Here is a 14944-nt window from a genome sequence, read left to right on the forward strand (position 1 = left end):
TCAGCAATGATGGTAATACATTCAATGACTCAGCTGAGTAGCAATAGCCACCTGAAGTTTCCATATTTGCTCAGATGAGGAGTTCTTGCTTCTATTTTTGCTACAAAGTGGAGTCAAACTATACCCAGCTACTTTTGTAAGGATAGAATTTGTGCTTAGGCTGACATCTGAGTTGTGTTTGCAGTATATGATTCGGGATGATTGCACTTCTGCTTTAGCTGAATGATAGTAGTTCAACACCACAATATGCAGAATCATTAATATGCAGAAACAGTTTTTCTTCTGTTGCAAACATGCATCTGTGGCATGTTTGCAACAGAAGAAAAACATTGGTGTTTTGATTTGGTATTTTAGAAAAATGCAGAATTTTGATAGGTCAAAATGTCCATCTTAAGAACAAGAAAGCAATATAAAGCCGGAACAATGAGGTATCAGCTGCAAACCAGCATTTTCACAAAACAGGGAAAGCATTCAAAAAATTTACCTGAAGTTCAAGAAATCTAAATCTTACATTAACGCGTTCAATATTCAACCAGTGTATATAATCATTTCAGTTTTTAAAGAGCAACTCAAGATGACAGACAGTGTGAATGTGGAAATTGTAGGCACAAAGTTGGTGTTGAACTTCGTTCAGTGAGGTCTAAGAAACCAATGAGTCAACTATTAAAGAATTTGAATAATGCAGTTCTGTAAAAAGATGCAGTGTTTTGATTTGGTTTAAGTACGTACATAACTCATCTAACTTAAAACAATATTTAGAACATTCCACATCTTTTGCAGATGCATGCAGAACAAAACTTTCACTTTTTCCTGTGGACTGGGTGGATCCAACTATTCTGGTTGGTGCTAGCGCTTGTGGAACAAGTTCATAGTATTCTAGATGTATTCTAGAAATGCATGCACCCACGCATCCCAGATTCAGACTGGCTATTCTTGCAGAAAAACATGGAATACACTGAAGCCGAAATGCTCCACTTTGTCATAACTAATCCTTTATATCATTCTAGTTCTTCCCAGTTATCAGTAAGGTTACCTTTGCTTTGTCGCCTAATGCTGACCAACCTTCCAGCTGACTTAATGCTCCACCTTGAACTATTCCCTGAGCTTGCCAGGTTTGTGTACTTTGTTGAGCCTTTGGTTTCATCTTCCCAGCCTGACCAAGATGAAGAGTCACTTAGAGTATTTTCTGCATCATTGAGGTGGTCGCTGGCAGGAATCTGGGGAGGTTCCCACCCTTCAATCTCATCGGGCTTCCTGGAATGGATGTTCTGTTTTATCACCAAGCTGTCCCAAAATCCACCTTTCTTTTCTGATTTCAAATCTTCTTTAAGTTTCACATTTGTTCTGGATAATAATAAATAGTTTATTTGGAAAGCATGTGAAAAAGGAAAATATTTAATTGTCTGGGAGTAGATGCACATTGTTTTATCATTGGATGAAAGATGATGCTTAGGATGGTTTTTCCAATATCTTCCTCTTATTGTTCATATTTCACTCACTGACTATCTTCAGCTCATTTAAGCATTTATTTTTATATCTCTAGCTTTTAAAAAATAGCTAAAGGCAAAAAGGGTGAATATAAGATTAACCAGAATAGTAAAAATTTAATTAACTTGCGAGTCCTTTGATTTCTATGAATTGGCAGCTCTAGCTGTATCATTGGGAATAATGCCAGTTTTTCCCCACAAGTCATCTATAACAACCACAGCTCCTATTCAAAGTAAATCTTTAAAGAGAATGTTTTGTTATGAAAAACAGTACAGAATTTAACTGTATGTTGTCTAATTTTCTGGAATCTTTGTTACTTTTTCCGATGTATTGCCTTGATTCTAGCTTTAATAATTTGAGTAAACTTATTATAAGACAGCTTCTTACATTTAGTATCATTTTGCACTCCATTATATACATACCCTTTAGATTTTGGAGATCTGCATCCTGTTAATAATTGTTGTTCATCATCTTTATTAAATATGGAGGTTACTTCTTTCCAACCCCGAAAGCCTGCACCTTGAACCTAATAAGGAATATAATAAAAATATTTATAAATATTTTTCTATGAAAATATTTCCTAAAATCTATGAAATATGGCAACACTGCAGAAAAGGTTAAACAGTTAAAGTATATTTTCTTTCATAAGTTTAATATAATTTGAAATTTCTATTGTATTCTAGTTGCAACTTGTTTTAAAGCAAATGTAATGTAATAAGGCATTAATAGTAATAAACCCTTAAATTTCCTAAAAGATTTCTGTGCTAATTTTTTTTGGCTTTACAAAAACATTAGATTCAGATTCAGCCCAATGCTTTTGTTGTCTAAAGTGGAGATTGGCAGTCTGCTGTTTGCAAAGATATTACCTGTACACAATGTTCACTGACCTCCAAATATATTTTTGCAAATTAAAATATTTTTTTTAAAAAAACTTTACAGTGCCAAAATGTCATGACATTTTTACCACTTTTTAAAAAAATTACTGTATTAGGGTTCCTAATCTGCTTTAATATTTATATGGTCCAGAAAACAATAACAATGCTTTAGTTGTTAATCTAAATATTGCATAGTAACTTTGTAAACTTTTTAACCTATACTGCTCAAGAATTAGATATGAATGTTAAATTTGTGCTTTAGAGAAAAACACCTGCTTAGATCTATAAATAAAACAAATACGTATTACAAATAACCATCTCGGAGTGATTTTAAACCTGGTCTTGCTTACAGTAATTTATTCACCCGGATTAGAATCAGAAACTTTTCACCCCATGTTGTGGTAGATTTCAGCATCTTTTAAAACTGTTGCTGTCATATTGTTGTGAATTGCCCAGAATCAGGTGAAATTCAGCAGTGTAAAAAATATAAAGAAATAAATGATCCTTGTTCTTGTCTGAAATATGAAATCAGTTCATCATATCACGTCAGAACCATACTATTTTATTATAAAAGAATCCAGCTATGCTTCACTCGGCCTTCCTGAAATATAGCAGAAAATCCATTTTTATTTCTTAGTTAGTTTTAAAAATCTGCTGATTATAATGGGTTTTGCACAAATTTTTTAAATGTTGGTGCACTGTGACTTTATAAAGAGAACTTCCAGGTTGCTGGCTTCCTACACTAAATCTAAATGGTATATTATTTGGCTAGGAAGAAATTTTTAACTGAATGTGATAAAAAGAATCTCAGGTAAAACATTAGAACATGGCATTTAAAAAACTAAAATAAACAAACTTTGAACCATCCCATTCCATTTTCCCTTGCTTTTCCTGTTTCTCTGGTCTCTTTGGGGAGGGGAGGAGTGAAATCACTAAATCACATTGAGTCCTCACTCTATTATAATATATAATAATACTGCGTATATTAAATATTTGTGTGCCACTGTTTTAGTGATGTTTCTGATGAACAAATACATGTAGGAAAGTAATTTCGCAGCAGAATTAAATCAGTCTTGTCTGGTAGTAACTTTTGTTTTAGGAAATGTTCAAAAATTCTATTGCAGGATGTACTATATATCAAAGGAAAGTTTTAAATTGGGCCTCTTCCTGGAATGTTAAAACAATTTCCCCTTAGTTTGTTATGCATTTTTTTTGGGGGGGGGGGAGAATAATACATTTTATGACTTCAATGAAATTCCTGTTATTTAAGCAATCACTTTTCATAATACTCTTTAAAATGCACCATGAGACAAAATATAGCATAATTGTATATCAAAATATTTCTAGTTTGTTATAGTAAGTTAATGGTTTTATCAAGGAAGTAATAGATTTTGTCAGAAAAAAATCTGGCATGAAAATATATAATTTTACATAATCTTTTTTTTCTTTTAAAAAAAAACCCTTGGCTTACTTTTTGACAATATTTAAATATTTTAAATTACATAATAAATTATTTAATACTCGTTATCATTACTGCAGATCTTAGCTAAAATAGTGACTTTATATTCATTCTTTTATATATAGAAGGTATGACGCTGAATTAATGGTTGACCCTCCATAAATAATGAACTGATTATATATTGTAATTTAAACTGCACATAATTGAACTCTTATATTTCTATCACTATTTATCTATGCTGTACTGAATAAATTCACAAGTTTAAGGGGAAAAAACTCTGCTAAGAAGTAATCATAATTTAATTAGGACCACTAATCTTCAAATATGAAAATGTTTAAAGAAAAATATTATCTTTCAAGGATAATAAAGGAAAATTCATTCTTTTATGAAATTTATACAGTCTCAGAAGTAAAAAAGTAAAGGTGTATATTTGTGAGTGAAATAAATGCAATGGTCATTCAGTTTATTATACTAAAAAGAATAATAAAATAAAGTGGTAAGGGTAGTAATAAATTATATGCAGAGGAATTTTAATTCAAAGTTCATAAACGAATGTTTATTATTTTTTATCATTTTAAAACATAATGGCTCAGCGGTTAAAGATGCTGAACTTGTCAATTGGAAAGCTGACAGCACGGGTTCAAGACCCAAGCACCGCATGGGGGGGTGAGTTCTTGTTCCTTCTCCACCTAGCAGTTCGAAAGCATGCAAATGTGATTAAATAGGTAGCACTCCAGTGGGAAGGTAAGAGCATTCTGTGCGCCTTTGGCATATAGCCATACTGGCCACATAACTATGGAAGTTGTCTTTGGAAAATGTTGGTTCCCTCAGCCAAGAGATGAGCACCATGCCTTAAAGCCGACATGACTGGATAGGGAAATCTTTACCGAATATATCTACAGCATGATTACTAAACAATGGATAATTGTCTCAATGTATATACTGGAAACATGAAAAAAAACCTGCATGATTTGATAAGGAAAAAAAGGCTTTCAAAGGGAAGTGTTCAAAAGCACTTCCTAGGATTAAAAAAACCCTGCTCATTGTATTAATGACAACTTAAGAACAGCAAAAAAGACACAAACTCCATAGTGGAAAGGAAAATTACGTGGGTAGTCCTCAACTCACAACTCATTCATTTAGTGACTGAAGTTATAAAAGTGCTGAAAAAAGTGACTTACAAGTGATCCTTGCACTGATGACCCTCACAGCATCCTCCTGATCACATGATCAACATTTGGACACTTTGCATTTATGATGGTTGCAGTGTCCCAGGGTCATGTGACTGCTATTTGCAACCTTCCAAGCTAGCTTCCAACAAACATCAATGGAGGAAGCAACCATCTGATTCATTAACGATCGCAGTGATTTGCTTAACGAGCCCAGCAAAAAATGATGTAAGATTTGGGCATGACTCACTTAACAACTGCTTCATTTAGTGATGGAGAGTCCAGATACAAGAGTGGTCGTAAGTCGAGAACCACCTGTACTAGTTGTATATTATTGCTAATGATAATAGATTTATTGTACACAGGATAGTATGACTTTAATTTCTTGGTTTAATTCTGTAAGATTGCCTAGGATATCTTTGGAAAAAGAAAAATGAAAAGATAAGCTTTTATTAAAATCTAAATGTAACTATTTATCTTAACCTGTATGACATGCTTAGCGACTTGTTTTAAAATTATAAAATCTAATATCTGCATTGATTCAAACATTTTTTAAAAAGCTTTTTAAGTTCACTGATGTTATATTACATGGCATATTGTAATTCAATATATAGCCACAGTATGTTATCATTATGTTCAGCCATCATTAGATCACTGTCTCTATATTCAAAGATGGATAATGAAATCAATAAATTCATGATTCTTAACCAGCTGGATCCTATTATGAAATATTTTATTCACATACTAAATATCAACCATTTACAATATCATCATTAATCATGTTATTATTATGGTTCGTCGCACAGTCAGCCAGATATCCAGATAGGATTTTTATCTACATATCAAGTCCTTCCCAAAGATCTGGGATAGGCAGATATTGATCTTTGATAGGTTTTAGAGGTATTGGTGCAGGATGAAATCTGTTCTGAGTACAGGTGCCTTTTGCAATTGACTGATGGTGAATTTGTCAATGACGATGGTATTCAAGTGGTGCTTCAGTTGTTTTGGGATTGCACCCAAGGCACCTATTTCTACTGGCTTTCTTTTGCCAGTTGTTCTATTTCTATTTGCAGGTCTTCGTGTTTTGCTATCTTTTCCAGTCTTTCTCGTCTATTCTGTCTCCAGGTACTGCCACATCCACTATCCAGACTTTTTTGTCTTTCTTACCGACAATTGTTAAGTGCCTACCAGTTTGAATTCTAGAGTCCCAGAGTACTTTAGCTTCTTCATTTTCTATGACTTTCTTCATTTTATGGTCCCACCAGTTCGTGCTTGCAGGGAATTGTATTTTTTGCAGATCTTCCAGTGCATCATTGTTGCTATTATTTTATGTATTTATTAAACAAATTTATATAGTCACCCAACTCACATCCGGTGACTTCAGGTGGCTTACATTAGAATCCATAATGTAAGCATAGGCTCTCTCTCATCATCATCAGTGGTACAGAGTGTGGAGTTTGCTTATGTACAGTGTTGGTGGTGGTGTGGTTTCTCCTTGGTTCCTTGATTAGGTTTTTTTTTTCCTTCATTGTTTATCTGGGTGTTGGTTGCTGGAGTGGATATGTTGTTATCTTTTGGTTTCCTTCTTAGCTTTTTTATTGCCTTTTTGGAATGATGTGCAAATGTGATTTATCTGTAGCTACTGATGGCTGATTTGTCTGAATGCCAAGTTTCCAGCAATTCCCTAAATCTTTTTGGATTTAGCTTGATCTGGGATGCTCAATTACCCAGCTGAAACTATGTTCAAGTCTGTCCATGTGCTGGGAGATTAAGGAGTTTTCATCATGCCTTCTGAGTGCTTTAAATTTTTTCATGGATGTGCTCCAATAGTCTACTGCTGTTGTCCCACAAATGGCTGTTCTAGTCCTTACACAGTATGTTGTAGATGAGGCCTGTTTTTATTTCTTGGACTATGGGGTCTTTTTGTTTAAATGAGATACTTTTGAGAGCTTTGGTTGGTTTGTGTGCTGCAGTGATGCCATGTGGTTGTAATAATCTATAGACTATTTCTGAAGTATGGCAGTGTTATCCTTCATGGTTGGGCTGTAGTGGCTTGAGTGATCAGGCACTTTTTGATAAAGTTGCGTGGGTATTCGTCAGCAGATGCTATATAAGTGGCCTATTTCCTTTTTCTGGTGTTCTGGGTTGCTGCAATATGTTGGTACTCATCTGAATAATAATCTTACACAGCTTCTCTTGTGGGAGTTGGGATATTATTTTGGTAATGAAGCACTTGGTTAGTATGGGTTGCTTTTCAACAGACTTGCATTTCTAGTCAAGGAAGTATCAAGGGGGTCTATGATAACTCACTCAGCCAACTTATGGCGAACTCGCCATGATCAACTCACCGAGGGACAACTTACCATGGCCAACTTGTCACAGGACAACTTCCCACAGGACAAGAGTTACACTAATATTGAATAAATGGTGGAATAGAATCATTAAAGAAAGGATACCAAAGGAGGAATAAAATGAAATACGAATGACAAAAATTAAAAATGTTTTAATTATTTTAAATAATTAAATGGAATTGTTGAACTGTCCTGTGGTGAATTGTCCCATGGTGAGTTAGCCATGGCAAATTGTTCTGTGGTGAGTTGGTTTGAGGCAAGTTGGCCATGGTGAGTTGGCTGTAGTGAGCTGGCTGGGATGAGTTGGCCGTAGCGAGATGTCCCATTCCGCTGTCAAGGAGAAAACCAAACCCCAACACTGGCAAGGCAAGCTACTATATATAAACAAGAAGCAAACCCAATACTCACTATCACTGATGATCTAACCTGGCTGGGTAATGAAACATCTGCAAGGAAACAACCAAGTCCAGAGTGTACCAAGGACTCCACAGTCAATAATGTGTCCACCCAACTGCTAAAGATTTGTTACATATTTAGAGAAGGCGATGATTTTGTCTGGGCAAAATTTAAAATTAATTCCTTCCTATTGCAATATGGAGTGGTTGCAAAGCTCTCTTAAGGCTGACTGGAGCCACAGGTAAAATTGCTGCATCAACAGTGTGGAAAAATATACTGATACGTCTATGGACCTGTTTAGAAGAATGAAAGTGTGCTTCTTTAGAGGAAGCCCCAAGAATTTATGTATTAAATAAAACTGCAGTCAATACACATTTGTCTAACTCATTTCCTTAGTTATTACTTTAGTGACATGCCCTTGATTGCTACACTTGATTTTCAGTCTTGCATCTTCATAAATTCTAAATATCAAAAGCAGCAGACATTTCTCTACTGAAGAGTTTTTAAAGTTTACAGTATAGGTAGTCTTCCACTTAAAACCACAATTGAGCACATAATCTGAGTTGCTGAATGAAGCAGTCATTAAGCAAGACACCATGATTTCTTTGTTTAAAGACCACAATCCTTGCTCTCCCAATAGCAGTCTTTAAGAGACCGTGCAGGTCATTAAGTGGAATACTGGGGAGAGGACCCAGGCCTCCCCTGCATGGGATGGCAGGAAGAAGGACTAGGTCTCCCACCATGCTTTGGAAGCCTCGGCTCTCTCCCTGCCCCACTGGAGGGAACAATCACTAGAACAGTGGCATTTGCTAGCATTTTCATCAGATTTGAGGTGTCTGTTCCTCCAGCGTGCCATGGGATGGACTTCAAATCTGGCAAAAATGCTAGAGAAAGCCATTGTTCTGGAATGCTCAGAATGCTGGCCTTTGCTAGTGTTTTCCCCTTTCCTCCAGAGGGGAAAACACTAGCAAACACCCATATTTACTTCCCCACCCTCCGAATGCTAGCCTTCACTAGATTCACTCCCAAAAAACAGTAGGGTTCTATACATCAGGGGTCCCCAACCCCCAGGCTGCAGCCTATTACTGGGCTAGGAGTTATTTGGAACCAGGCACAGAAGCAATGGGCAAACATGCATACACACACATCCCTACTTGTGCAAGCAGCGGGCGGACGTCCCCACTGCTCATACAAATGGAACAGCACACATGTGTATGCTTGCCAGCAGCTCACACAGAAACAATCCCTCCCCCCCCCCAACCGCCGGTCACAAAGCTGGAAAGGTTGGGGAACTCTGCTATATATGGATTGGCACAATCAGACGTTGCCAGGATTCTCTTATAGCTTTTCTTTTTTGTCATGGCTTAACTGTTTATTATGCTTTTGGATTTCTGAAAGTCAGATATTGAGCAAAAACCAGGGTTTCCTTTATACAGTTAGAAATATGCTTAAATACTGACTCAGAGACCTCCTAGCATCTTGGCATTCATGATCAAACCAGGTATGGTGCATAGTTGTATGTTTTCTGGCAGTGAAGAATTGTGATGTTAATATTTATTGAAACAACTTAATTGTAGCTATCCAGCATAACATCATCTGCTGGCTCTGATGCAGTCAATTTGACAATTATAACTTCTTGCAAGGAATCATTCAATGCAAGTGGGACAGAAGTCATCCATTACAGTTGCATTACAACAAGGTGATAATTGCAAGCTTTCAAGTCTTCAAAAATAAAGTGCCCAAGAAGTGATTGCTTTTAAGACAATTGCTACAATAAACTTTGAAAAATGGGGGATTAAGTTCTGCAATAGCCCAGAAAAATTATTTACAGAATAAAATCAAAAAGGCCTATCCAAGGATTACTTGGACAGATTTCCTTATTGCATTATTAAAATAGGACTCTATTTTCTTTAATACTGTGAGTCATGATCTATTTTCTAGTTTTAGGTTTTTAACCGTCAAAATATTAATATATAGAAAGTTTGAAAAGCAGGTTTAAGGACTAGTTCTTACACAAAGAAATGTAAAGCTGACTTTGAGTCTTGGTGACTTGATCCATGCAATTTTCATTGCGGTATTTGTTATAGAATAAGTTCACTACTGCCTTCTTCCAGATTTTTTTTACTCTCCCAATCTATTCAACAGCTCTGGAATTAGCAGGTGGTCTCCCATTAGAACAGGAATAGAATAGAATGGAATGGAATAAGAATGGAATAGGAATAGAATATTTTATTTGGCCAAGTGTGATTAGACACACAAGGAATTTGTCTCTGGTGCAGAAGCTCTCAGTGTACATGCAAAGCAACAGTCATCGTCGTCGTCGTCGTCGTCATCATCATCATCACAATAAGAGGGGGTAGTAAAGAAGATAAGTACCAACTGGATCTGACCTTGCTTAGATTCAGAGAACAGTTAAGATCAACTAAATGCTGCCATATGCTAAACTGATTAAACACCTAAATTTGCCCATAAGAAATCTGTATCTAGAAGAAAAATTGGTTATATAATATTAAAATTTAGACCCTGCAAACAAACAGAAAGTAGAGTTGAAAGTGTCACACACAATCTCCTATTATAAAGAACATAAACTTGTCAAGTTAATTATAATTTAGTAGCTGACCGGCAGAAGTGATGTTTGGAGAATAGGTCAGCAGAGTATTTTGGGGGTAGTATCCCTTTAAGAGATTGTGTCTGAGGGGAATGGCAGTTGGAATCTTTAGCTCACTTGAAAGGTTTGTACATAACTGACTGCCTTGTATTCTGTATGCTCTCTCTGAATGTTGTTGTTTCATGTTGTATATTAAACCACAGTTATTTTGATAAACCACTCTCAGATGTTTGTGATTCTGTGTTGTCACAAGAAGAAAAAAGAAAAAGACTGTGATAATTTATATTTTAAAACACAGGTTATGGGCCCAGTTTGAAGAAAAGCCCAGAGTGAAGGAAAGCCCAGAGTGAAGGAAAGCCAAGAGAAAACAAGTGAGAACCTGACCAGAGTCAGAGGAACTGGGCATTGTGTTTTTGAGTATGGTTTGTGGCTATACAAGGTAGAAGTCAAAAAATGGCCTCTGTCAGTGTTATGGGAGGAGGCTTTGCGGTATCCCGGCTGAATGAAATGAACTATCTCTCCTGGAGTTTAAAAATGGAAATGTATCTAAGAAGAGAGGAGCTGTGGATAATAGTTACTAATTCTCCAATAGAACTGGATGAAGGGGACCAAAGAAAAATGAGAAGGCGTTAGGTAACATTATCCTGAGTTTGGAGGATAACCAATTGATACATGTAAGAGGTCTCCAATCTGCAAAAGAGTGCTGGGAGGCTTTGCGCAGTGTGTATGTGAGAGAGACTACAGGCAGCAAAGTAATGTTGACAAGGAGACTGTATAAAGTACAACTTAAACAGGGAGAGAGCATGTCTAAGCATTTGCAGGACATGAGAAAAACATTCCTAGAATTAGAAGAAAGAGGAATGATCTTTACTGAGGCACACAAAGTATATGTGGTGCTCAGTTCATTGGACAATTCATGGGACGTTCTAGTAACAAGTTTAGAATCCATGAATGAACAGGATTTAACCAGGAGATATTTAACTGGCCGGTTACTGGAAGAAGAACAGAAATGGTTGGATAGGCACCGAGGAAAGGGAGGAGAAAATGCCCAAACCAGACCTATGACAGCAACATCAGAGAAACAAAAAAGAGGAGCTGAGACCGTTTGCACTGTAAAACGTTGCTAGGCATGTGGTTCTACAGAACATCTCCAAAGACGCTGTCCAAAGAGGAAAAACAGAGGTACAGCAAGACAAGGATATAGAACTATGCAACCAACCAAAGATGGGACATTATTTATTCTGGCAGCAACGAAGAAAAACACGCTCACCAAGTGGCTACTAGACAGTGGGGCAAGCCAGCATATTGCAGCAAACCCACATGCATTTATTAGTTTAAGACCAACTAACCAGGATTTTGTCAGCCTGGCTAATGGACAACGGTCAGCAGTTAAAGGGGAAGGATATGTCTATGTACCTGAACTAGGGGTAACATTGAAAAAGTTGTTATATGTGACAAACATATACCATAATTTACTAAGTGTTGCATGTCTAGATAGCAAGGGATATGAAGTAATGTTTGCTAGAGGACAATATACTATCAAGAAAGATGGGAGGATTTGTGCATGGGATATTGGACAGAATGGTTTATACATATTAGGAGAACAGAAGGATGTTTGTGCACGTATTCTGAAAAACACACCCACATATGATAACTGTGTGCATCTAATGCATAGGAGATTAGGTCATGCCAGCTTTAGAGTGTTACAGAAAATGCCAGAAATAGCAGAAGGACTGAAAGTGAAGAACTGTGATGCATACCTAGATTGTGCCATGTGTAAGGAGTCAAAATCTAGGGTTTATCCTGTAAGTAAGAAAGACAAACAAAGTTTTACAATTAGTACACACTGACTTAATAGGTCCTATGGCACCATTTATTGGAGGAGCAAGGTATGTTCTGGTAATTGTGGAACGCAGATATGGCGTAAAGTATGCCAAGTGCAGACAGATAGGGGAGCAGAATTTATGTCCGACAATTTTCAACATTGGCTTAGGAGTCTAGGTATTAGACACAGACAAACAAACTCATATACACCCACTGAAAATGGAGTAGCTGAAAGGAGAAATGGTGTATTACAGACCATGAAGGACTCACTACTTGCAGATGCAGGCATTGGTAGAGGGTACTGAGGAGAAGCCATAAAAACAGCTAACTATTTAATAAATAGATTATGGAGTTCTGCTGTGAACGAAACTCCATATTTTTTGTTATACGGCAAGAAACCCTCATTGGCTCACCTAAGAACTTTTGGTAGTTATGCCTGGGTCCATAATCCTAAGAGCACTAGAAGGAAGGAACAGAAAAAACCAAAAAACTGAGGTTTATAGGATATGAGCCAGGATCCAAGGGATATAGGTTTACTGATGGAACTCAGAAAGTTGTGATTTCACGTTCTGCCAGCTTTGCAGAACATAGTAATTGGGATAGGGTACATGCCAACACAGAAGCGTTTATTCCGTCACATAGTAATAGATCTCAGGGAGGAGAAGCTACAGAAGACCCATCATCAGAGAAAATAGGTAGCAGGTCAGAAACTGTAAACATAAAGGAGACCTGACATGAAAAATGAAGACACAGAAGCACAGGAACAGGTGTTACCAAGGAGGTTGGAACGAATTAATAAAGGAGTACCTCCTGACAGATACAAGTGAGATTAGAGTATGTAGTCTGCATTATGAACCTTGCAATTACCAAGAAATGATGTCCTTACCGAAAACAGAATGAGAAAAATGGAAAGAAACCATGGATAGGGAAATGGAATCTATGGATGTGCATCAAGTGTTCTCGCCCGTGAGATTACCAGAAAGAAAAAAGGCCGTGGAATGTAAGTGGGTATATAAAAAGGTGTTACAAAATAATGAATTGCCATGTAAGAGAGTCAGTAAAGAATATACTAATAGAGTTAATGCATTGTCCCTCTGAAAATAATTTGGCTGATATATTAACGAAGACTTTGAGTTCAGACAAGTATCAAAATTGGGTAAAGGCGTTCGGACTAGCAGTCGTTCAGCTCTAAATGGGAGGAGTGTCAAGGTAATTATAATTTAGTAGCTGACCGGCAGAAGTGATGTTTGGAGAATAGGTCAGCAGAGTATTTTGGGGGTAGTATCCCTTTAAGAGACTGTGTCTGAGGGGAATGGCAGTTGGAATCTTTAGCTCACTTGAACCGTTTGACCATAACTGACTACCTTGTATTCTGTATGCTCCCTGATGTTGTTTCATGTTGTGTATTAAACCACAGTTCTTTTGATAAACCAGTCAGATGTTTGTGATCCTGTGGTGTCACAAGAAAAAAGAAAAAGGCTGCGATAATTTATATTTTAAACAACAAAACTGACATGTTTTATTTTATGAAACACAAGCAAAATATATCTAATAATGCAATAGTAAGAATATAAAGGTTAATAGAATATAATAAATCATCTTGTACAGTCATAACAAAGGAATCTTGCTTGAACAAATAGTACTGTACTTGAAACATCCCCAATAGGGGAAATCCAAAATAAAGTTTAAATTCACATCTCAAAAATAAACAAACCTTTGTTGCGAGTTGTGAAACAGAAGATGTTACTTCATCCTGAAGACATGAATCCTTGTTCTTAGTCTAAAAAAGAATAAATAACTATAATTTTTAAGAGAGTTTAACAAATGTTTGTGATGAATAAGAAATAACAAGAATTGTTAATATTGAATAAAGATACTACTGGCATATAAATAATGTACTTGGTCCATTTAGTTTCCTCTATTGTTTTATTAAAAACAGATCTATACTTTCCATGGCAAAACATAAAACATACATAAGAATATGCCACTTGAACAAAGAATAGAAGCACCCAAATAAACTTAGCAATATAAACCAAATTCTTCACTGAATTTTGATTACAAATATTTACTACTGTACTAGCTGAACATATGAAGAAAGGCATACCAGAAAGAATACATACAGAATATACCAGAGAGATTACATTCCAGAAAGAAAGATGAAAAATAACAGAGTTATCATAAATGCCCTAGAATTCATTAACATTATGGAAAAAGAAGGCAATAGTAATACTTCTAGATTTGGAAAAAGCCTCTGACAATTTGGAATGGGTTGCTTTTACTAGAGGTCTTAAACAGAATTAATCCTGGAAAAGAATTTGAAACGTGTGGAGAACGCGTAGCCATGGCAAGCAGCAAAGATGAAATACTTTCCGTAGGCTTTTCAATTAGCAAAGGTACAAGACAAGGCTGTCCATTATCCCCTTTACTTTTTGTGACTGCTCTGGAAGTCATGACCACAAGATATGAAAAGATAATAGATAATTGGAATGAACATTCAAGAAACACAGTATAATATGAAATGCTATGCACTTGATGTAATACTAAAAATTACTACAATATGATTATAAGCACAAAATTCTATAGTTGATGAAAGTAATAAAAGATTTGGTTGCTTTTCTGAATATAAAATCAAAGAAAAGAAAGATAACAACAAGGTCCTTAACTTAAAAAGAAGAAAGTGTAAAAAAGAGACTGGCTGTGAGATAATAAAAGATCCAGTAAAATATTTAGGACTTTACTTGACAGGATGCAATAAAGTCCTATTTGAAATAATT

General features: G+C 36.1%; 1 protein-coding gene across 1 annotated transcript in view; it reads right to left on the bottom strand.

Moving 5' to 3' along the window:
• Nucleotides 1-553: 553 nt before the first annotated feature.
• The window catches only part of TDRP (testis development related protein), a 30112-nt gene continuing 15721 nt past the window's right edge, over nucleotides 554-14944 (bottom strand). Inside the window, exons 2-4 of the mRNA XM_015812657.1 lie at nucleotides 13885-13950; nucleotides 1911-2014; nucleotides 554-1344 (exon numbers count right to left, since the gene is read on the bottom strand). Coding sequence (XP_015668143.1) covers nucleotides 999-1344; nucleotides 1911-2014; nucleotides 13885-13950 — 516 coding nt within the window. The 3' untranslated portion in view covers nucleotides 554-998. The remainder of the gene's footprint in view (nucleotides 1345-1910; nucleotides 2015-13884; nucleotides 13951-14944) is intronic.

The sequence above is a fragment of the Protobothrops mucrosquamatus genome, unplaced genomic scaffold, assembly GCF_001527695.2.
Source record: "Protobothrops mucrosquamatus isolate PMUCROS unplaced genomic scaffold, P.Mucros_1.0 scaffold104, whole genome shotgun sequence".
Lineage (NCBI taxonomy): Eukaryota > Metazoa > Chordata > Lepidosauria > Squamata > Viperidae > Protobothrops > Protobothrops mucrosquamatus.